Here is a 24,263-nt window from a genome sequence, read left to right as displayed (position 1 = left end):
CGGCCTGACGGCTCCAGCAGCTTTCTTGCAGCTTTGCCACTGGACACCTGCGGGATGCCTGCGGGGCAGAGGTGGGCCAGGCAGAGCTGACTGGGGAGGTGGGGCGCTTGCTTGGCAGCACTTACCTGGCCGGGCTCCCACGCAGCGCTGGCCGCTGCTCACGCTAGCCCCTGCGAGCCTGCTCCGGCAGCGAGGGCAGAGCCACAGCCCTGCCCGCCCAGACCCTGCCAGGCAGCCTGGGCGAGGCTGTGCTGTCAGCACCAGGACAACTGTGCTGCCTGGAGGCTCTTGTGGTCTGTCCTGGAAGAAGGCTGCCAAAGGGGAACTCCTGGCAGCTAGCATTTTGGGGGTGGGAACTGGATCTTTATTTAAGCCTCTCCCCCAGAGAGCGATGGAGGCACAATGACAAGAGCTAATGAGAAGCAGCACGAGCGCAGGAGTGGGCTGGATGCCTGCAGAGACCGTGCTCTCCCGCGCTGCCCCGCCCTACGACACTCCTGCCACACACCAGCCCCCCTGGTCAGCAGATGGCTGGACATTCCATTTTCTGTGTCCCTGCCAACGTTTTACTCCCTTAGGGCAGAGGTCCATGTCACCTTGATATCTGTGGGTTTTTTTTTTTTTTTTACAAAGGTCAGGTTTCAAAAATCTTAACACAAAACATGAACCTACATATTGAGCACAGAATGTGCAAGGACTGGTGGTAAGCGGGGCCTGGCCAGCGCCAGGGACCCAGGGAGGATACATTGCCGCGACCCAGGGGCTGGTGGAAGCGCTGACGAAGAAGCAGGAGAGACTCCACGTGGCCATGGCGACTGGGGTCCTCTGCGTGAAGTTGGAGAGGGAGAGCATGACCCAGTCACGGACCATGGATGACTGCCCGGTGCTGTGCAGGGTCTGAAACACCTGAGAAGGAGCAAGCACCCCAGGTCAGGGGCAGGAGGGAGGTGGGGCAGGGGTACAGGGCCGCTGCTGCTTCACCAGTGAGGCACAGGGCCCTCCTGGGAACACTGGGGCCGATTCCCCTGTGGACTTCCCTCTCTGCCCCACCCCACATGCAGACACCCTCACCTTGTACACCACAGTGGCCATGAACTGTGGGTAAGGCTGCTGGTTGGACAGAAACTCTCCAATGACTTTGTTCATGACATCCTGGGGTGGGAAGAAGTCGTCTAGAAACTGAGGCAGGATCCTGGCCACCACTCTGGCTTCACAGGGAAACCCTTTCCTGATCCTAGGAGGCAGGAACACAGGGAGAGCTTCAGCCTGGCTCCCTACGGCTCCCCCACCCTGCCCCAGGGGGGTGGAGCCAGGGCTGAAGGTACCCTTGACCTTTAGAGACTGTCCAAGTGGGGGTAACTAGAGTACGAATTTCGAGAGTAAAAAGGCAAACCCGCGGCTCCCCCTTTGTCCACCTCACTGGTGACTGGCTGCTCGGCACAGGCCCGGGGAGCCCATGCCATGTGGCCCCGACAATCCAAAGAGGGTTTGAAAACCACGTAAAGGAATAAGCAGAAATGGTTTGGGTTGGGGACATTATAGAAGAGACTTTTAAAAGTCACAACAAAAAAAAAACTGTCCTCATTAAGTTTTTGTTTTTTCCATATCAAAATGTTCCACAAACTTTACACCATAACCTGTTCTAACACCTTGCAGCCCTCTGGTCAACCAGTATGTTTTCTTCTTATCAAGCCTGGCCCCTATCTGTGTCTTCACTGATTCTTCTCCCAACAGACCCTAACACATATCCCTTCAGCAGTATCCTTTCTGATGCTAAAAGACAGCTGTCCTGCAACTACCTTGCTGGCACATGCATGACAGCCATGTATAACGAGAGGCACCGGTGGTGACCCAGAAACCGCACTGGCTTCCTGGCAGGTGTGCCTGGTTCCACCCACCTACAGGTGCTCGCCATGGTGGGCATTGCTGCTGCTCTGGAAGACATCCTTCAACTGCGGTCACTGGAGCGGTTACTTCCTCGGCACCAGACCGCTAGCCCAGGAAGGCAGGGACTTGGGTGTGGCGCCTTCGTGTGCCCCACCACCCAAGTGCCCAGCAGCAGTGGTGCTCAATGACTATGTGTGAACAGAAGAATGACACAGAGGCTCATTTTAAAATTCCCATGGAAAGAAACTAGCGTAGGCTCAGCTGTTCACAATAGCTCATCTGGCTAAAGAGTGACACAGGCAAAGTCTCTCAGTGGCTCTTGGGAAAAGCCAAATGGCTTCCTACTGGCCAGCCTGACTGGAGACCACAGGTTGAGTGGTGTCACAAGGCCACAGACCATCATGTCACTTGGCCTGAGAGGGCTGAGAGCTAAACATGGGGCCCTGTCATCGAGAAAAAGCCCAACAAAGTCCCTAACCCATTTTCCAGAACAGGCAAGCAAAGTCAATTCTGAACAGAAATGCACGCAAGGTGGGGAGGCCAGGAGGCCAAGGCGCTAATCAGGTGGGCCCTCAAAGACTGTGTGTTTTAACATTAACTCTTCCTGACGCTGCTCCCAACACTGCTGATAGGTGCCGTGTGCTCTCTCCCACGGCCCCTGAAGGACAGAGCAGGCCTCTGCTTGGACTGTGTGGGTGCCTCTCTTGCAAAAGGCCCTTCGCCTGGCCCTCCTAGAGCTGAATCATGCCAGCACCTGTGCCACACTGCCCAGGTGCCAGGCACTGTCCCTGCAGCCTTCAGGAGAGACGGGCAAGCACTGGACAACCTTGGAGTTGTCAATATCACCTGAGTGCTGAGGTCCAAGGACCGTTCGTTGGTTGGACACTGAGCCAAGCCAGCCCACAACCAGGGTGTGGTTGGGAGGACCACGGCAATGATTGAGAGGACAAGCAAAGACACATGGAGGCAACTGCTTCTGGCCAAAGTCCCAGGGCAGTTCATGAGTAAGGGGGTGGGCTTCATTGCTTACCTATCAAAAAGAACAGACACTCGCTCCATAGCAACAATCACTGACTCGCTGTCTGGGGCTGCAGGGTTGGGGTCTGAGGTTCTACCTGGACTGATTTTCTCCTTTCCTGAAACAGACGTGTTCAGCGTGAAGGTTGTATAATCTGTAAGACCCAACAGGCTCTACAGACAGTGCTATGCATACAGATGTTTAACAAGTCCCTGAAGATGGTCTGAAAGCAGGTGACATGGGCCCCTCGCTAGCCCAGGACCCAGCCCAGCTCCCCACTGCTCAGCCACAGGGGACAACCAGCCAGAGGTGTGGCTCTGACACCTGTGCACAATGACATGCTCCTGGGTGCGTACCTCTGCCCTAGGGTCTCGAGCCTCTCTCACGAGGTGATGGGGCTGGCTTACAACACCACCACAGGGCTGAATCAGAGGGGACCTGGCTCTATGTTCCTCAAGCAAGCATGCTCTGTCTCCCCTGAGCAGGAGTTGGGCACCACAGACCGTGGTATCTGCTCACCTGTGTACATGCAGGTGAGCATCAGGCCCAGGGCTGCCATGGCCCGGTGTGGGCTGTGCACGTTCACTCTGTCCACACTCAGCTTGGCCAGGGACTCCGCGTCCAGCCGCGAGAGCTGCTCGGAGAGTAGGAGGCGCTCCAGGCCCCTGAGGGCGCAGTGGTAGATGACAGAGGGGGTGCACTCCTCACTTCCAGACAACATTGCCCCACACATCTGGACAAGAGGAAAGGCCTCCAAGTCTTGGGTCGCTCATGCCCCCTCCCCCAAATCAAAACTGACCCACTGGTACAATCCCACAGGGAAAAGGACACAAGCCTGCTCCCTGTGTCCAGAGCAAGACCAGCCAGGGCCCACTCACCTGTATTATTGATGCTGAAAATTCTGGCCCCACGTCCAGAGGGTAGTTCTCAACCAGGTAGAATGCGGTGGCACACATCACCAGCACGTGCTGCTGGCTGTGACTGTTCACGCAGCTGGAAACAGGACACGACAGCCAAGCTTAGCCACGTGTGGCAGCCACTTTCATCCGCGGTAAAGACTGGGCAGCAGTGCACCTGGCCCCACCGCAGTGCAGAGCTTCAGGCCAGCCTTGGGGACCAGTCCAGCCTAAATGGATCCTCCAGGCCTCTGCAACCTGGCCTGAAATTTCAGTCTCCACTGGACACTGCCCCATCTCCAGACTGGCCACTGTGCCCTCTCTCTCTGCCCTTTGGAGAGACCTGTGCACTCCCTCATGTGTTTGTGTCACCTTGTGATCCCGTCAGATCCTGCCTTCCCCACAGCAGCCACAGAGACCTGGGACCTGGCTGACGTGATGGGACAAATGGCCACCATGAATAAAGGAGCCACACAACACCCCTTCACCCACGTGACAATCACATGGACCGCCACATGGTCCCACCTCCACTGCTGAGGTGCAGGCACCAGCCCCTCTGCCCTAGGTCTGGGGACAGCTCTGCTCGCCCTCTCCACCTGGACACTGCAAGCTCCCTGTAGCCCCAGTGCAACTCCTGCCCTAGCCCCGCAGTCCCCTGCACCCACAGCACGTCAGCATGGCGAGGCCTTGCCTCGGTCTCGTGTCCGCTCTAGAGCTGCCCCCAAGATCCCATTGCTCCATCCACATACGTGCCCCTCAATTGGCAGGACTGTGTCCCCTGTGTGACTTGGGTCCATGCCAGGCTCCAGGCTATCTGCCCATCCTGCTCACATGGCACCTGACACGCAGTGAGAACAACAGACAAGAAGGGCCTCCCTATAGGCCCACGCCAGCTCCAGGCTAGACGAGGGCAACAGCCTCTGGTGAGCCACCTTCCCTGCTCCAGCCCATGCCAACCCCTGCCCGCGCCTCCCTGCTACCTGAGCCCCACCCTCCACCGCACCCTTGTCTGCCTGGGCTCCCCAGACCCTCCCTGTCTCACTCTAAACCTTCCACTTAACCTTACCCACTCCCAGGTCACCCGCCTGCTTGTCAAAGGGGACAACTGGCTCTTCCTGCCCCCCCGCCCCCTATCTTTGCTCCTAACGCTTGCCCTCCACTCCCTGGCATCTGTGCCTGAGGAAACTCGACCCTCCCTCTGAGGGCGGGTTCTAAAGACAGCTCCTGCAGGGAGGAGCAATTAGAAAAACTGCCCACTGCTGCTCTGAGCCTCTGTGACCTCAGGAGAGTAGGGGTGGGACCAGTGTGTCACAGAGGCCCCCATGCTTGCAAGACACAGTGCAGTGAGCCTGTCTTGCTTTCTAAGGAGTCTGGCCACCAGCTATGCTTTACCAGGGCCACATCTGTGCAGACTCACATGTACAGCTGCCTTTAGATAAGGTGAGGCTGGGGTCAGAGTAGAAATAAGAGGGATGTGCTGGGGGCGCCCAGGATCAGGTGAGGGGAGCTGCAGGAGGAGGCAGAGCTGGGCAACTAAAACAGGTTCTGTGGGCAGAGAACGAGGGCCACTGGCCTGGCAAGGAGTTGGGAATGGATGCACAGAAGAGCGTGCTAAGCACACGGGAGAGGGGTACAGAGGCAAGAGCTCCTGTCTCGTGGTGGGGTACCCAAGACAGCCTGCGGAACGCCTCTGCATCCCCGTACCTCACTGACCTCACCCACGGTCCTGTGAGAAGGGTGCTTGCCTGGGTTCCCATCAATACCTGCCGGCCATCTGGCCTGGCGTGTACTTTGAGAGGTGTGACATCGCTCTCTTCCCCACCCCACTGCCAGACCCTTGGCTGGGCCCCCGCTCACTGAGCTATTCCTTTGAGGTTGGAGAGGAGATAGTCACTGATGACCGGGATGAGTTGCTTGGCAGTGTCGTCCAGCAGGTCGCACTCCAGCACGTAGAGGATGCCGTGCAGGGCTCCGATCTTGCTGGGCAGGTGGCTGCTCCTGAGTGTGCTCTCCAGCAGGCGGCTGACCGGCTCTGCCACAGCCTTGTCCTGGGCACACGCACACAGAAAAAGGCCTCTCTGATGAATGACAGCAAGTCCCAAAGGCCCACCTCCCCCGCAGCAGAGAGAGGGCTGCTCTCACGCTAAGGTGGAAGGCCGCTGTGCAGAAGGGAGTCAGACGGCAGGCCCGACACTGTGTCCTGAGAGAGGGTGCGTGCCAGGCTGGCCTGTGCTGTCGTCTGGGAACTTGATGAGAGGCTCCCTGTGCCTCAGCTGTGCGCAGTAGGGTTATGCTGAACCCCTGTCACTTCCTGGGGGGTCTAGAATTTCAGCATGTGCCAGGCAGAGGGTGTCCCTGTGACCTGTCCCCAATAAAAACCCTGGTGCTGAGTCTCTAACTGGCTTCCCCCGTGACAGCACTTCACACAGCGGTGTGTGCTGCTGGGGGAATGAAGCGCCTCCTGTGTGTCTCCCCTGGGAGAGGATTCTGGAAGATCGAGTCTGGTTTCCTCCAGACTTTGTCCCAGGTGCCTTTTCCCTTTATGTATTTTCATTGTAATCAATCCTAGCCTCTGAGTCCTTTTAGCAAAAACCTAGGGGTAGTCTTGGGGACCTCCAACATCAGTCTGTGCTATCTTGGGCCACAATGGCATAAATTTCACTTAGTATTCGAAACACAACAGAAGTAAGTACAGACCTAAACACCTAATGCCATGCTCTTCACTTAAGTTCACTCCTTAACAGTGAAGAGAAGACTTTCAGAGAAAACAGCCCTTGGCAAAGAATGTCATCCTCTTTCAACCCAAGACCATGGGATGCGGAATTCCCATGGACGAATGCATGTCAAGGTGGCCTCTTGTTTTTGTGAAACAAGGCTCTCAGCCTGTGGTAGTGGCCTTTCCACAGGGAAATGACCCTGAAGCTGCTGCCACCCACAGGAGGACTGAAGGGGGAGAGGTCCCCACCCACAGCCACGAGCTTTATGGCCTATTCCTAAAGACGGCTCCCACGTCTCACTTTTGAAAGCTCACCACCAGGACGTGCTGTTGAAGGGGTGCAGATTTCATGACCATGGGCACATCTCTCCAAAGAAATCACATGTTTTAGAATGACAGCGTCTGCACCAACGCACAGTATACTTAAAACCTTCACAGACAATGATCATCTTCAAGGAAAAACATTTATGTGCACAGAATTGGGAATCAGTGTCCATGCACCATCCTGCCTTGGGATCCGTTCTTAAAAATTATCATTACTCATTTGATTTACTGGCAGCACAACATGTGCCTGGGGGGATCTGGGCCTGAGCACAAAAACACAATTACTTCCCACAGAGAAAAAAGTACCCCTTTCGAGTGAGCTGCTTTGACATCGGCCTCAGCAACACCCAGAGGGTGTCCACTGTGGAGAGCCGTGTGGAAGAGGAAAACCAAGGCACTCATTGTTTCTACTCCCTGGATGGCTCCTAAGTCACCAGCACGGCACCAGGCTGAAGGCCACCCACGAGGGGAGACACCTACTCTGGCACTCTGGCTTGGGGCACAGACCCTATGGGGAGCAGTCAGGAAGAGGAGAGTCAGGCCCCAGTCACAGGTGTAGGCTCACCCCACCTCTGCCACATCTGTGTGACCTGGACAGCCAGCTGCCCCTGTCAGTCTGTGGATAGAGGCGATGGGGGTATGGGAGGAGGGGCTTAGCAAATGTTGGTGCTGCAGCAGCGGTGGCGAACATCGTCACTGTCACAACAGCATGGCTGTTCCTGGCAACAGTACTGTGGTGCATGGAACATGTGGCAGGCGCGGTGGGCACCACCACGCCAACCTCACCAAGTGGCCCCAAATGCCTGGCATATGGCAGCCTGGCACATGTTTGTGGAAGAAATGAGTTTCTATTGCTATCATAAATATGAATTCAGGGGACATCTGAGTAAGAAACATCACAATTACTGGATAACATAACGAGGAACAATCAATGCCAGTTCTAATATCCTGTCAGGGCCCACAGGGAATTACTTTCACGTATTTATCTGTTGTACGTTTAGCAAATACTATGTGGTGATGTGCACACAGAATACGGGTGCCACCAGCATTGGCTGAATCCTGATAAACTAGAAGCAGAATAAGGAGGAGCTCGAAAAATGCTCTGAATGTGTGTCCCCAAATTCATATGCTGACACTTAATCCCCAATGAGATGGTATTAAGAGGACGGGTCTTTGGGAGGTGATTAGGTCATGAGGGTGGAGCCCTCAAGAATGGGATTAGAGCCCCTGTAAAAAAGGCCCAAGGGAACTTGGACAGCCCTTCCACCATGTGAGGACACGGCAAGCAGGTGCCATCTATGAGGCAGAGAGCAGCCCTCACCAGACACAGACTGCTGGTGCATGGATCCTGGACTTCTAGCCTCCACAACTATGAGAATAAATTTCTTCTCTTTATCATTTACCCAGCCTGAGGTGCCCAGACAGACTAAGACAGCCCTCATGCTAAGAACAGACTGCAGTATCCAGACTCTGGGAGCAGAAATGCAGGGCCACCATGACAAAATGGTCCCCAGGAGGCTATGTAGCTGAGAAGCACAGGGGATCTGCAGGGCAGAAGGTGGAGAACCAGCCGCGTCTGTGCCACCTATGCTACCCCAGCGCCATCACACACCCGTGGTCCTGCAGGGACAGGCTACTGTCACGATGTAGCAAACCAAGGGAGACAACACATGTCACGGTGGCCTGTGGAACGGCACTGACAGTAACTGAATCCTCTCCGGCTGACAGTGCTGCGGCTCACATGTGCTGTGGGAGTTTAGTTCAGGATGGGCCTTTGAAGGACACGGCTGGGCCCAGCCCGTCTGGCCAACACCAGGTTTCAAGGCACAGTGGGCCCGGGCAGCATCAGCACAGGCAGCCTCCGCCTCCACACCAGCTCTCGCTTACCATGCCAAGGACGGCAGCAGCCTTACAGATGGCCGGCACCAAATACTGAACGAGAATCTCATCTTCCGAAGGGTGCACCCTCCGCAGTTCTGTCAGCGTCGAATACATCATCTCAAACTGATTGCGTTCAGTGAACAAGTCTGAGACCACTAGAAGCTGGAGACACGAAACATTAGGATAGGAAGGGGGAGAACTGTGCTATTAGAATGTAAGTAACACATCAAAAATGCTGCTCTAATATCCAAGACAGAAGAGAATTCGGGAATTTATGGGAGCCCTGACTGGAAAAAGAAACCAATAAGAACCTGGAAACCTAAAATACAGGGTAAACACAAAACATGAAAAAAAACCAGTCACTGAACGTCAGATTTAAAGTCTCTCCATGCACACCACAGACAGGGGCAGCAAGCTGGGGTCTCAGCTCCACCCGCGTGGTGTCACTCACCCATAGCAGCCACAACGGAAAAGAGCTACGTTTATTATTTTTGAAAATACCAAGCCCTTCCTATAGTGTATGGGGACAGGCCCTCAAAACCCCTGCGAAGACAGAAATGGGCAGTTGTCTGTGTCAGAAATAAATGCTTTGCCAACTACTCTCTTCATCTCCCCAGCACTCCCTTCTCTGACGTTCAGTTCTCCACGTTACAACTAACAGCAGATCTCAACCGGGCCCGAGCGCCCATGCTGGGGAGTGTGCTTGCAGGCAGCGCTGCCCTTCCCTGGAGGCCGCAGCTGCCTTCTAATACGCCAGATATCAAAAAGATTTACAAAAATGTAAATCTCCCTCACTAGTCTTAAAAAAGTATCATTATTTTCAAATGGATTAGTGAGCAACTATTCTTAAAACTTCTCCATTTTTATTTCCAATCCTATAGATCCTAATAGACACAACCCACAGAAACAGATGCCTCTGGGGTCCTCACTAACAGAAGAGTAGCAGGACCCTGGACCCACAGTCTGGAACGGGTGCTTCTCAGAAGTGGGGCCTGCTTAGCCAGGCGTGATGGTGCCTGTGTCCCAGTTACTCGGGAGGCTGAGGCAGGAGGGTCTCTTGAGCCCAGGAGTTTGGGGTTGCAGTGAGTTATGATGACCCCACTGCACTCTACCCAGGGCAACAGAATAAGACCTTGTCCCAAAAAAAAAAAAAAAGAAGTGGGGCCCGAGCCTCAGGACTGCGCTTGCCACAGGCCCTAGAGGCGAGGAACAGAAGCGGACAGGAGCCGTCAGGACTCCGGCCGCAACGTGGCATGCCCAGGATGCCTTCGCTGTATTTAAGAGTACCAACCTGCCCTGGATCGGAAATGGAAAAAACCGTTCCTTCGCCAATTTGCGAAATACTAATCTGTCAACCTGTAAGAGCTGCTTTCTAAATTCCAAGAGATTATAATCTGTATGTGGTGTAGGGGGACACAGGGGCACGGGCACGTGTGAGGGAGGACAGGAAGGCAAACTTACGGATCGAACCACTTCGCTGATCAGGATGACTGGGGTCCTTCTGGCTGAACTCGATGGCAGGATCCAGCGACTGTATAATTCGAGCAAAAACTGGGAACAGGAGTGGATGTCAACTCCAGCCCGGTGCTTCCTGCAAAATGTGCGAGATGGGTTTTTTTCCCCCGTACATGAGATGAGAGGTTCATTTCAGGAAGCATCCCAAACAAATCGAATCACTAATAAGAAATTTAAAATTTCTATAAAAAAGAAAAATGCCAGTGGGAAACCTGGAGTTGACTGGAGACGTGGGTGGTGATGAAGGTGCAGGGATGTCTGCCTCCTCTTCCTCTTCCTCGTCCCACTCCTCTTCCCTCAGGGGTGTGATGTTGTTCCCCAGCCACACAGAGTGTATGGACACCTGCCACAGGAATAGGACACTCGAGTCAGTGCTTGGGGTGAAGGCATCTGGTTCTCATGGGCAGGTGCAGCCTGGGCCCGCTGGACCGAGCACACCCCTCTGCCATTTGAATGGCCTGTCCCTTAGCAGGGGCCATTCAGGCCCAGCAGGTTATGGGCAGAAGAGCCAAAAGAGCAGGTGGGGTGGGGGCTTCACTGCTGCCAGAACACTCCAACCTCAGGCTAAAGATCTAGAAGAAGGCAGTCGACCCACAGTAGCAGCTGAGGAGGGTGAAGGAAAGAGCTCTACGAAGGGATGCTTTAGCTCCTAAGTGACATCTGCATGAAGTCCTGGGAAACATGGAACCGGCACGGGGGCTTCTTCTCAACTCTGGTCCTCTCTAGCTAGCATCGTGGTGAGAAACCCCATTTGTCTAAACTACTTGCTTTAAAAAGACCCCTAGGGCCAGGTGCGGTGGCTCACGCCTGTAATCTCAGGAGTTCGAGACCAGCGTGAGCAAAAGCGAGACCCTGTCTCTACCAAGAATACAAAAAATTAGCCAGGTGTGGTGGTGCACACCTGTAGTCTTAGCTACTTGGGAAGCCGAGACAGGAGGATTGCTTGAGCCCAGGAGTTCAAGGTTGACACCACTGCACTTTACTTGGCATGACAGAGCGAGACTCCATCTCAAAAAACAAAAACAAAACAAAACCCCCCAAAAAACAACAAAAAAATCTCCCGAGAATGCAAATGGTAATGTGCCTTTTCTGGAGATGGCGGGCTGGGAAGGGAGGAGGAACCCAGCAGGAGGGTGACATGGTGGCTGGCAGAGGTAGTTACCCCATCCCTACAGAGGGGCCAGGCCGAGCAGGGGCTAGACTTCCGTGCTCCAGATCTAAAGCCGCCATGCAGTCAACATAGTGTGTGGGGCCTCCCTTCTGCCTGGTCCTCTAGAAAACTGTCCTCCAAAATTGGTGACCCCAGCCCCAACTCCTGCTCTCGGCATACACAGCCATTTCTCCCACTGACCCAGCAGCGTGTGGTAAGCAAGTGGGCAGGCAGGCTGTGAGTCTGCAGAAGCCACTCTCAGGCTGAGAAGAGCATCCCCTGTACTCCCCACCAACCAACCCTCTGCCCCCTCTGGCCCCAAAGCCAGCAGTGGCTCAGTCCAGTGGCATTGGGAGGCTGAACATCCCAGAGACGGCAGGGGTGAAATTGTATTTTAGCCACTATGTTGAGCCTGCAGAGGGCTGGATGTGGAGGAAAACACTGAGGGAAGGAGACGGACTTAGGGAAACAGCTTGAGCACACACCCAGCGTCAGGGGCCCCAGGACATGGCCGTGGGCACCCAATAAGCCATAGGCCTCACGTACAACCTGCCCTAAGAAACACACCTCCCTCCATAAATCTACATCACCTTCCAATGACCACTTTCACTTACTCTGGGGGAGAAACTTCTCTATAAAAGGTGAAAGAACGGAAGAGCTTGTGGCCTCTTTTCCAACTAAGTCTAGAAAAACATAAGCTGGTGCAGCTCCCTGCTTCCTGCTCACTGAAGTCAATAGGCAGCAAACTGGAAAAGAGGAATGCCCTGCAGGCAGGGGACAGGGACAGGCACACGGGACACCCTGGGGGCACTGCTGACAAAGTTGCCCACTGGGAGCTCAGAATAGGAAACTCTCAGAACTAACAGCTGTTTCCAAACACTCCTAACCCACTATCTTCTGAAACAAAGCTAATTGTCCTACACAATTGGTTTCTAAATAAACCAGCAACACAGTGAGAGGAAGACGGCAGTGAGCAGAGAGAGGGATGTGGGTCAGTCAGTGCAGCCTGGCCCTTCTGTGAGTGCTCGCGCACACACCCCCTGCCCCGTGGCATGTGCCACCGTGTGCCGGGATGCCTGAAGTGCAGACCAATGGAAGCTGCCCAGAAGTGGCTGAGCATCCGTCTGCACGCTGCGAGCCGTGCCATGGCGCTCCCCTCGGAGCCAGCAGAGTCCTGGCTAGATCTGTGGTCCATCAGAGCAGGGGCCCGCGTGGTGTCCACTTCCACCTGAGCCCTTCAGCCGACTCCACTCTACGTCCTCACCCTCGTCTCTCCTGGTTCTTCCTAAAGGCTAAATCACACCATCTCACTGTTTAAATTTCAGACACATCTCTATCAGTACATATGAAATATCTTAAAACCTTTTTGAAATAAAGAATATAAAGAAAAACAAAAGTACAACTTCCTCTGCATTTAACTCTTCTCCCAGATATGTTAAGTGGCCACTTGACAACCAAGGCCAAGGCTGGGATGTGGGGGCTGTGAGACTGACCTGGCCGAGCTTGTAGCTCATGTTCCCCAGCTCTCGCTCGGGGTTGATCTGCAGCAGCAGCTTGTCGTGGCTGATGAGGGCACCTGTGAAGAACAGCACCATGAGCACCACCCTGCACACGCCCGCAAGCAAGCAGGCCCGTCCGGCGCCAGCACTGAGCTGCGGGCCCTCGTCACTGGCCAGATGGCCCAGGCTGTGCAGAGTCCCAGGGGCCTAAGGGTTCCCCTTGTCACTGTATAATCCGTCAAGCTGGCAGGGCCGGCAGGCAAACTGGACTGTCACTTGTTCTCTGTAACAAGTAAGACTGCAGTGTTCATCACTCATTCCTCACTTCCCCACCCCTCTGTCCTGTCCCTGGGCCCTGAGGAATGGTTCTCCCTGGGAACTGGCTGTGGGCTGAGTGGCAAAAGCTTAACAGAGTCAGCATGGCAGGCAAGGCAACAATCTCAGCAGGCAAGTGCTCTGTGGGGCCCAGATGACCATTTTGCTGGACAGGACCTTCTGGAACCCTGCCTGGGCACCCAGGCTGTCCAGGCGTACCCAGCAGGAGCAGGGTATAGGATGATACCCCCAGGTCCCTCTCATACCCTCTGTGCCCCAGGCCAAACGACCTCTTCACTTTTCTCTGCTGGCATGCCCCAAACCTGGACACCAGCCCCAGCTCCCCCAAGGGGCCTCCCTATCCCCCCTTCCCTGGAAGCACCTGCTGCCCTGGAGCCTCAGGAGCTGTCCCCCTGTGCCTCCCCAGAGCCCCCTCTTCTGCCTTCTACGACAGGCCATTTTTCATTGGCCCTTTTGGCCCCTAAGCTCTCTGAGGGCTGGGTCCGTGGCCATCCAAGTTCACAGTGCTTGGTTTAATTCAATGCCTTAATAAATGTTTGGGGGCACGTAATACACCACACTTCCATACAGAACCTTTTGCAAGTAAAGCCTTTGAGGTGCTTAAACTTAAATTCCTAATAAACTAGGGACTCACAAAACTACGCTAAAATACTGTCTATTCAACAAAAAATGTACATTGAAAAAAAAAAACCAAACCCAGAAGATTCCCTTCTTTTAACGCAGAGTGACAAACTCCAGTGCCTGTCACAGGCAGGCACACAGCTGGGATGACTGTGTGGAGTCCCAACACCTGACCAGCATGGCACACAGGGCCCAGGGAGATGACAAAGGTGTGGGGCGCGAGGAGCTCAGACCCAGGCGTGCCCCAGGCCCACGGGGCTGTCAGAGAACACAGGCTTGCTCCTGCCACGCAGGATTTCTCATGAGAATCAGAGATTCAGACTGTTTAGATGAACTCTGTTGATTTTTTAATGTGAGTGACTAATTTGGCTTTTACATCTCGTGCAGGCCGCCAATATGTCAGCCTCTGGGAACTCTTTTGCTTCTTCCCACAACTTTACTGGCAAGAGGCCATGCTTCTAGATCATTACAGATTTTATTAATATTTCCTCAAGACTGTGAGATTTTCTTGAATGAGACTCCTGCTTATGAACTGGGCACCACACTTAGCACCACAACGTCTGATGCGAGCCACACTCGCACTCCCGATGTGCTCCTGCCACGTCCACAGCCCCTCCCCAGGTACCTGTAGTAGCCGGAGACAGAGAAGGCACAGGATCCCACGCCTGGTACAAGTGATGGGTGGCAATGTTCTCTCTCTTCGAAACCATTGCTTGAATCTCCTGCTCGACAATACCACGGATAATGCTCAGCTTCCTCCCAAACCTAACATCCAGAACAAGGGTGAAGAATATCTTACTTCCCTCAAAATCGTACAAGTGAAAAACACTGAACTTGCCCTCTGCTTGGCCAAAAGGAACCTGGTGCAATACCAGACAAAACTCACTTTCTAAGTGAGTCCATGAATCCTGTGTGGGTGTTCTATCAGGGTCTGCCCCTGAATACTAACCCCTACGCAAGCCTACACTGCATTTTCAACTGGACTGGCCATGAATTCACTTGTGGATCTGCACCTCTTGCAGCAAGGCCACGTGCACAGTGCTTTTGTTAATTCTGGCAATAAAGCAGAGGCCTGGGTGGAGCTGCTGGTCACCTGAGGGGGGAACCTCACTGTCCCGGGCACCGGCTATACCATGGAGACACAGGGGAACTCAGGCAAACCTGGTATCAAGAGCTTTCAGCGGCTTGTTCCGGGGCTGCTGCTCCAAGCAGCTCACAGCCGGGTTGCCAGCCACGGGCACGGTCATCGCACTAAGCACCAGCGAGGTGATGGCCTGGACGGCGAGGACGTGGATCTGGGTCCTTTCCGTGTCTTCCTGGAAGGACAGCCCACACACGAACAGCATGAGCAGCAAGGCTCCCACCACCAGCTCTGCTGCTACTTCTGCACAGAACCCTCAGGCCACAGACTCGTAGGGAGGAAGAGAAGCCCTAAGTGCTACGAGGGGACTCCTGTCAGCCTATGTTCACCAGGCACAGGGCAGCGCCTCCACACATCTGTGCCTTGAAATAAATTTGATGAGCAAATGTCCACTTTTCAAAGCACAGACTCCTATGGGCACAAAACTCCAAATGTAAATTACTTTTAAGAAATTATCCTTAAGTTTCCTCATTAATTTTATAGGTATTGCATATGACAACCTGTTAGTTTCTACACATAAATTTAAAGACAATCTTAATGACATATCTACACCGTGAACTGTCATTTCTGCAAGTTCATACCACACCTTCTATCAGAAGCAAGGACTCACAATCCATGACTTTCAATACCTTGGGCTTTGCTTCACCAGAGCGTGGTTGTTATTAACATCATATTAGCATAATGTACATTAACACTTCAAGAGGCCTAATAAAATCTCTGAAAACCAATTTAAAAAAAACCCAGGTACTACACATGGCCTTTATAAAATGCCTTATCATTTTACTTCAACCCATACTTCTCTGAGTATTGATAAACAAACAGAACTCAAGAAAGGGCACAATCTTTCTGAACCTAACATGGAACGCACCATAATAAAATGCACTCCAGCCACTGGCAATCTCAGACCCAAAGCCCAGGGAGAATGGTCCCTGCTCTGGAACATCAGTCAAGACATGATCTGGCTGCCCTTTTAAAAGTCAGGCCAGACAGAAAAGCATTAGCTTGCTGCCTTCCTTTTGCCCACCAGCAAAGGTTTACGAGCTGCCATTGCTGCCTGTTTGCTAGTTGGCGAAGGCAGGGTCACGTGCAGCTTACTTCTGGTGGGCTCTCCTCCTGCTCCATCACGAGGGGCTGAGTAACCAGGACACCAAGGAGGGTGGCCCATGTCTCTTCAAACTGGGTACGACTGGTCCACCCTAGAAATGCAAATGTGACATCAGACAGAGTTTCACCCCTTCTCCAACCTGTCAACGAGTGTTGATAGCTACACAGACATAGCACTACCTCTGGAACTGGCAGTGCACCAAGGGCACCACATACAGTGACCACTTTAATCCTCACAACAGTTCTTGGATGTAGAGAAGAATATTCTCTCCATTTTATTACTGAGGAAACTGAAGCATACTGAAGTCAGCTTTGCTGTTGGAGCCACGTGACAAGGGCGTGGTGAGGGCGGAGTCAGGCCTAGGCAGCTGGGTCGACTCCAGCTGTGCAGACACAGGGACAGTGCAGGGACCACCATGCAGGCTACACTTAAGCAGGGTTAAAGCCACTTCTACCCCACTCCCCAGAGGGGATAAAAGTCTTTCCTAGAGTCCAGCCCTGAGACTGTGCCGCTGGCCCCACAACTCTGTGAGTAACACTGAAGACCACCAAAATGTCCACTTTGAGTGGCTGAATTGTGTGGTATGTGAATTCTATCTCAGTAAAGCTGTTAAAAATTAAAAAGTCAAAGCAATGGTTTCTCTGACCCTATTTAGAAGAACAGATAAAAAAGAATGTATCTAGATAGGAACAAGTATTCAGTGGGAGCATGTCTAACAGACCCTTCTCAAGGGTCATTACCAGTGAGCTACATTCAAAGTGGCATCTGATGCATGCTGTTTCTGAGGGCTGTGCTTAAGGTCCCCACCATGGCCTGTCAGGTGGTGGCCACGTCACTCATGGCAAGCCCAGAGTGACAGGATGTGGTGCTGAGGATGGAGAATTAGAGCACTGAACGTCAGGGTCTTCTTGGTAAACCAGACACAGAAGGGTGGCAGGAGACAGATTTAGATATAGACAGATACACATATTGACAAATAGGTATGACAATTTACATAAGGCAATATGAAAAATGGACAAAGAAAAAATGGGCAAGAGCAAAGGTAAATAGCAGGAAAAGACTGTAGGCTTGCCTTGGGTTATTCATGTCTAATTGGCAATTCAAGAATGAGGATGCCTAAGTAAGAAAGGGAGCTTGTGTCACGTAAGGGGGAGAGACCAGGAGGCTACCCGATAACAACCTTTAAGGAGAGAAGGAAGAAAAGTTCCTTGAGGTATCTGGCTTTAGAGTCCTGCTCAGGTTTCATTTTGGACAGGGTGATGAACTGTCTAGTTGACTGAAGGGGAAAGAGGAGGGCAAAAAGGTGTGTGCTGCTAGAACCTTCCAGAATCAAAATAAACACAAAATCTGCAGAAGCCTGAGGGAAAGGGGTGGATCTAGCAGTGGAGTTGGTGCCATGCTGCTCTTACAGCAGGACACAGCCACTGAGAACGTACTGATTACAATCCCACCACGAAAGCATACCTCTAGTCATAAAATGGGGACAAACAGGGACAACTTACACTGTTCTTCAGAAAGCAGAAAGCATGAGATAGGCATGGTTCCCATTTTACAGACAACAAAACAGAGGGTCCTAGAGGTTAAATGACTTGTAAGAGGGTTCGTAGCAGAGCCAGGACTGTCTGCGTCAATGGCTGACTCTCTATGTTCTACCATCCCAGTTTCAGAGGAAGGTGGGTGCGGAGAGACCTGAACTAACATCTGCCCCCATCTGCTCATTCCACATTTGAGAAGATGACACCAGACTAGGAACACAAGGAAATGTTCCAAGACAATCACTGCCATTGTCTAGCTTTAAGTGCATAACATGAAGATACAATTTGGCTTCATGTTATCAATCACATGTACACCTCTCCTGACTTCAAAGAAGCCTGGTAGAAAAAAACCCCTGGGATTAAACTCTCTCTCTCTCTCTCTCTCTCTCTCTCACACACACACACACACACACACAGGAACTTGAAGCTAATTTCTCACTGTAGTAAGGAGTTTTGTATACTCTGCAAAATGCATTCACGTAGGTTTTGATCATTCTCACGCCCCAAATAGTTTTTGGAATCAAATGAGACAAGCCCAATCCTGGAGCTTTGGGTTTTCTCACGGTAGGTGTGTGACCCTGAAGGAGAGATCGCAAGAGTACCTAGTGTGTTGATGCGGTAGATGAACTCCTTAAAGACTTCCTTTTCCTGGAGAAACTCCACGGGGATCTCAGGGTATGCTGTGCCAAAATCCCCTCCCGGTTTGGGTGACCACCCAAGTTTCCACACCTGAGCAGATAAAAAAAGAAATAACATTACATAAACCGAGTCAGGACAGCCACATCATGAGGAAACCAAGAAACGCCACTGCTCCTGGCCGAGCCTCCCTCCTGAGCCAGCTGCCTCCATGTGCCCCTAGACCTTCCAAGCGCCAGTGCACTACCTTCCCCAGAACACAGCTCCGACTCCTTGGCCCAAGGCCCCCCTTCCGCATCAAGCATGCCCTGAGTCTGCCTTCCCTGCCCTTATGTTGTTCCCTGGGCCACCTTCTCCAGATGCTGCCGCACACCCCACGCAGGCTGGCTGCTCCCCGGGAGGTGCCGGAGAGGTTGTAGGCAGGAGTTATAGACACACCGTGTGCCCAATTAAAGGCAAGCATTAAGTAAAGTTCAGCCTCATATATAAACATTTACTGGCAAGCAGGCACAAAAAAGATCCACACTGTCCATTTCTGCAAACTCCATGAAGTTCAGCTCATGTCCATGAGATGCTCAGATAAGCACCGTGCACAGAATGTTGCTCAGCAGCAGGCTCAGCTGACATCCCTTCCACGAGGTGATAGAGGACCCAAATGAACCCAGGCTGGAAGCCCCACCCCAGATTCACAGTCTGTCTGTGGGCCAAAGGGCTCTGTGATAATGGTCATCTCATCTCTCACTTCACCTCAGCAAAGTCTCTGCATCTGTTATGTCCCTTGCAAACCCAATGGAGCACGTCCAGAGGGAGGCTTTATGGTGCCTGTCACAGCTGCCTTCCAGACCAGGGCACTCCCCGGTATGGCTGCAGAGCTTGCTGGAGGAATTTTATCTACAGCATGCAGCCTGTGCTAGTGTGTCCTCAAGGGCATTCCAGACAGTGTGACCTCTAGGCTGCGCCCTCCTGCGTGGTCTCCCTGAGCCCCTCCAAAGGAGCAGTTATTGTCTCAGAACCAGATGCCACTGAACCTGCATGACTCCTGGCACACAGAGAAGAGAGCTGAGAGCACACTGCACAGCAATGCCAGTCTGCTTCTCCAGCAAGTCCTCCTGCTCTCCTCCCAGAAAGCCTGCGACTCCCTGCTCAGCAACTGTCTAGCATGGCCAGGACACTGGGCTTTTCCTTGGAATGAGCCTGCCATCTGGAATACCTTTATCCTCCAGGGCAAAACCTTCCTCATCCCTCCAAGTTGAGCAAGTACTACTTCCCCAGTGCAAGCTCCCCAGAGTCTCACATGCATGAACACATACATGCACACAGAGAAATAAGCACCTTCCCTGGGGACTTGGCTTTGTGTTCTGGCCAACCGGTCCTACTGATTCAAACCTTGCCAGGGGTCAGCCTTTTGGTCTGTCGGAGGAATCTTGCCAGTAAGGAATACATCCCTCACCTTATTAACATATGTGCAGCCTGGGAGGCTGATGTGATTTCATTGGGGAAAGCGCAGTCCACCCCTCATCAACCTGCACCTTCCTCAAGCTAAGCTCTTTATGTTACCCGAAACAAGAATCCTAATCAAGACTGCCTATTTTTAACTGATTATGAAGACAATTTCAAAAAAGAAATTATAAAAGTAGTTGTGCCAAAAATGCATGAATAATCTCCAAAGGTGACCACTTTTAGAGGAAAATACTTACTTGAGGGGGTATAATTGCTGGTCTGCCATTATACAAATTGGTATAATTACTTAAGAATCTCATCCAACACTAATCCATCAGTGGTAGATAAAATCTCATTTAGTGATACAATGTCCTACCCAGTATTTCTATGATCTACCACTATGTCATGCCTGAGGAAACCAGACAGGTGTCAAAACCACAGGCAAGGAGACATGTGGCCACAGAAAGGCGTCTGAGCAAAGGAGATTCCTTCTCACTTCTGGAGCGTGCCCAACCTGGGGCTGCCTGTGCCCTTCACTCTAGTCTCGTCTTCTGCAAGGGAACGGCCAGACTCACCAGGGGAGGCACGCGTGTGTAGCTGTTGACAAGGGGCAAGCGGGCCAGGCTGATGACGATGTTCTTGAGCACCGGCGTGAGAAATGCTGGCATGCTGCTATTCCTTTTGTGACCCAAGGCCAACACTGACTGCAGAGACTCCACCATTTCTGCCACCATCTCACAGGCTGAGGTGATATACTGAGGATCTGAACAAGCAACCGCAATTAAGAAAGGACTTTCTGTCCAAACACACTCCAAACCTGCCACCCCTCCTCTGTGTGCCCAGTGCAGAAGGCATGACCTCTACAGAATGCATAGACCAGCATGTGGAGTCCACCTGGACTTGAGCCGGTCCCTGAAGGCCTGCACATTTTACCTCCTGCATATCTACCTAAACCATGTGATTCTCTCCATTTCTGCCGGGATTGCTGCAATGGTCTTGAACTTGAACTCCTGCCTCAGTCCCCAGCCCTCTTGTCCACTGTCCATGATGCAGCCAGCAGCAGCTTGCTAATACCTGAATGCAATCCTGTGGCCCTCAGTTCGAAAGTTCCTTCAGGATGCCTCTCCTGCTCTTTGGCTTCCTTGGGGGTCTCCCAGGACTCTGTGCTTGCCCCTAAGCTAGTATGCAAAGAACCATGTTGTAACCCCTGGTTCACTGTCTCCTCTGGATAGGGGTGCTTAATGGGCTGGGGGTGGGGTTCTGATAGAAATCCTGAGGCAGAATGTTGAGGAAAACTCCACATTCTTAGAAAGAACCACAGCACTGGCCTGTCAGTGTCCTGAAGGCAGGGACTATTCCTTGTTCACTTTGAGTCTGGCATATTGTATACTCTAAAAAATTATTTGTTGAGTTGATAAATGTATTATTATCTATTGATGGACAGTATCCATAGTCCATGAGATTCAACAGTTTAGGCAACTTCCTAATATAAAGAATTCTTATTGGACTTAAGGAATCATGCCCCGAGCTAAGAGAAATGAGGTTGGCTTTAATAATATTTATTGGCCAGCCTTAAAAAAAAATCCTATCAAGGTGATTAAAAAAACAAAAAACCAAACTTCTTCCTCAGGCCAGGACTGAATTCAGTAGCCTAAAGACGACCATGAGGAACAATCACATGAACCTGAACTGGAAACACTCTAGCCAGTGGGCCTGCCATTCTGACCCAAACCCTTGAAATGTCTCTATATTTTAGATCACAAGAAATTCAAACTATAACTAAAATCAGGTTAACATCTGTTGAGCACTTACAACAGGACTGACATTTTATTCCAGGTGTTTTACATGGATTAATTGACTTAATCCTTACACCCTATAAGGTTAGTACTGTTCTTATTCTCACCGCAGGACAAACTCCCTGAGCTGCCACTTAGCTAGAAAATGCCAAGCAAGGGAGGTGGATGTTTTCATATTCCTCAGGTGGCAACAAGAAATCATGAGCTCACAATCTAAAGACTGAAGGACCCTCAGTTCCATATAAAAACTGGCTGTGCATTGAAAATGCCGTTCCTTCTGGGTGACTCTACAACTACAAAACCTTGGACAGGGAACTAGAAGAAAAAAACACTCTGCTTAAGACTAAAAACAGGAAAATTCCATCTAGAGTAGGATTGCATACACAAAAGCTAGCAAAAAAGACCCAAAGTATTTACACACTTATGAATAAAAAGGCATGTTTCTTGAAGCACAGAGCACAGATTAGACTCTTGGTATTTCAAGTAAGAGTGTGCCATGAAAAGGACATGACCACCAGGTGAGGCATATCTCATCTTTTGTGGGACAGGCTTCAGGTGGCATTCTCACCCAGACACTGGGATGAAGGAGTTGAAATGGCCCCAGCAGCCTGGAGTCCCCGGTGAGAATAGGAAGTCACCAGACCAAAAAGTTTTCCTTCCAATCAACATATTCTCACCATTTCATTAGTAAAATGTCTGCTCTAGAATGAGGAGGAAAGAACCTGAAAAGTTGTAGTACATGTCTTACTCTAGAATTGGTTTAAATAGCTGGGATTTGGAGAGAGAGATATATATTTAAGACAGTCTCGCTCTATTGCCCGGGCTAGAGTGCAGTGGCATCATCATAGCTCACTGCAGCCTCAAACTCCTGGGCTCAAGTGATCTTCCTGCCTCAGCCTCCCAAGTAGCTGGACTACAGGTGCAAACCACCACGCCAGCTAATTTTTCTATTTTTTTTTTTTTTTTTTTTTTTTAGAGATGGGGTTGAATTTTTTTTCTGTAGGAAAAGCAGGAATTTTTCTTTTAAAATCCATTGGCTGAGCATGGTGCCTTACACCTATAATCCCAGTACTTTGGGAGGCTGAGGTGGGAGGATCACTTGAGGCCAGGAGTCTGAGAACAGCCTAGGCAACACAGGGAGCCCTGTCTCTACAAAAAAATTTAAAAATTAGCTGGGCGTGGCAGCACACATTTGTTGTCCTAGCAACTCAGAAGGCTACAGCAGGAAGATCACTTCAGTTCAGAAGTTTGAGGATGCAATGAGCTATGATTATACTACTGCCCTGTAGCTTGGGCGACAGAGTGAGACTCTGTCTCCTAAAAAAAAAAAAAAAAAAAAATCCACCAAAAGAGATAGCTGAAACAGACATTCAGTTTACCAAATATTCATGTGGGTATTCCCACCAGCTTTAAGCTCCTTTGTGTTTCTATTTATTCATTCATAACTCAATAAACACTTGTTGATCGCTTATATAGGCCAAGCATTAATTTCTGAGAACACAAAGATGACAGACATATTCTCTGTCCTCAAGGAGCTCAGAGTAACTGCCGTAGTGTGGAACATGCTAAGATGAAGGGGGACCTCCCGGAGGAGAGGTGCAGATCCAGGCTGTGGGCAAGAAGCACACCTGGGAGGGCTTACCCAGCTGCATGACACCCTGGCTTGCCTTCCAGGTCCCAGACAGCTGGATGCATGGGGTAGGGTATTTAAGCCAAGGGAAACGCATTGCGAAGACATGGACTAAAACTCCCTTAGATTGGGGATAAACAACAGAATGTGCTGATCTAGTGTAAGCCTTCAAGAGTCCACACTTACCACTTACAAGTCTCTTTTATGAATGATTTTTAAGCTCCCAAAGAAAGAGAGGTAAGAAAAACAGTCCTGAGACTTACTCTGTGTGTTTGAGTCTACCTCATCCTCCCGTCTGACAGCCTTTGGAGCACTGGTCCTTCTTTCTGGACTAAGAAGCTGCTCTCCAGGCTGCACAGCAACTACAACAGAACAAAAAAAAGAATTTTCAAACACTTTCATCAGTTCTTTTTATTTAAAATTTCACATTTGTGTAGACTCACAAAAATTCAAAGAGATAGACTATGTCAAATGAGGACTAGATTTCCTAAAAGCAATTTTAGACAAATAGACAATTTCAGGCAATACTAGGCTCAGGGACCAATCTCCTGGTTCATCATAAATGTACAAGGATTTGTATGTCTACATTCAGATATCTAATCCCACTACTGTCTACTGTTTGCTATCTCTACTATGAAGGTTTTTTTTTATCACATTATTCACAATTTATTACTGTTAAAAGCATCACTAAAATATCCAAGAAGTCTGGCTTTTAAAAATTAATCCCTGGACTAGGAGTGGTGGCTCACACCTAGAATCCTCGTACTCTGGGAGGCTGAGATGGGAAGATTGCTTGAATTCAGCAGTTTAAGAACAGCCTGAGCAAAAGTGAGACGCTGTCTCTGGCATGGTGATGGCACCTGCAGTCCCACCTACTCGGGAGGCTGAGGCAAGAGGATTGCTTGAACCCAGAAGTTTGAGGTTACACTAGCTACAATGACACTACTGCACTCTACCCCAGGGCAACAGAGCAAGACTCTGTCTCAAAAAGAAAATTAATCCCTGGATCTTTGTTTTCAAGTTGACTACAAATGAACAGATGAAAACAATTATAAAACATCAAAACACCACTCTATAATGTTTAATTTAAAAATACAAAACTTCAAAACACCCTCTAATAAGTAAACTACAATGTCC

General features: G+C 51.1%; 1 protein-coding gene across 1 annotated transcript in view; it reads right to left on the bottom strand.

Moving 5' to 3' along the window:
* The window catches only part of HTT (huntingtin), a 152,674-nt gene that overhangs the window by 4,191 nt on the left and 124,220 nt on the right, over positions 1-24,263 (bottom strand). The window contains exons 51-66 of the mRNA XM_069496156.1: positions 23,390-23,488; positions 20,276-20,463; positions 18,227-18,353; positions 16,080-16,180; positions 15,005-15,159; positions 14,469-14,608; positions 12,881-12,963; positions 10,450-10,580; positions 10,184-10,313; positions 8,729-8,884; positions 5,659-5,849; positions 3,784-3,898; positions 3,425-3,638; positions 2,918-3,023; positions 1,072-1,234; positions 746-906 (exon numbers count right to left, since the gene is read on the bottom strand). Of these exons, the coding sequence (XP_069352257.1) occupies positions 746-906; positions 1,072-1,234; positions 2,918-3,023; positions 3,425-3,638; positions 3,784-3,898; positions 5,659-5,849; positions 8,729-8,884; positions 10,184-10,313; positions 10,450-10,580; positions 12,881-12,963; positions 14,469-14,608; positions 15,005-15,159; positions 16,080-16,180; positions 18,227-18,353; positions 20,276-20,463; positions 23,390-23,488 (2,260 nt within the window). The remainder of the gene's footprint in view (positions 1-745; positions 907-1,071; positions 1,235-2,917; positions 3,024-3,424; positions 3,639-3,783; positions 3,899-5,658; positions 5,850-8,728; positions 8,885-10,183; positions 10,314-10,449; positions 10,581-12,880; positions 12,964-14,468; positions 14,609-15,004; positions 15,160-16,079; positions 16,181-18,226; positions 18,354-20,275; positions 20,464-23,389; positions 23,489-24,263) is intronic.

Source organism: Eulemur rufifrons, chromosome 20 (genome assembly GCF_041146395.1).
Source record: "Eulemur rufifrons isolate Redbay chromosome 20, OSU_ERuf_1, whole genome shotgun sequence".
NCBI lineage: Eukaryota > Metazoa > Chordata > Mammalia > Primates > Lemuridae > Eulemur > Eulemur rufifrons.
The sequence above is the reverse complement of the archived record's forward strand: the minus strand, read 5'-3'. Positions and strand labels throughout refer to the sequence as shown.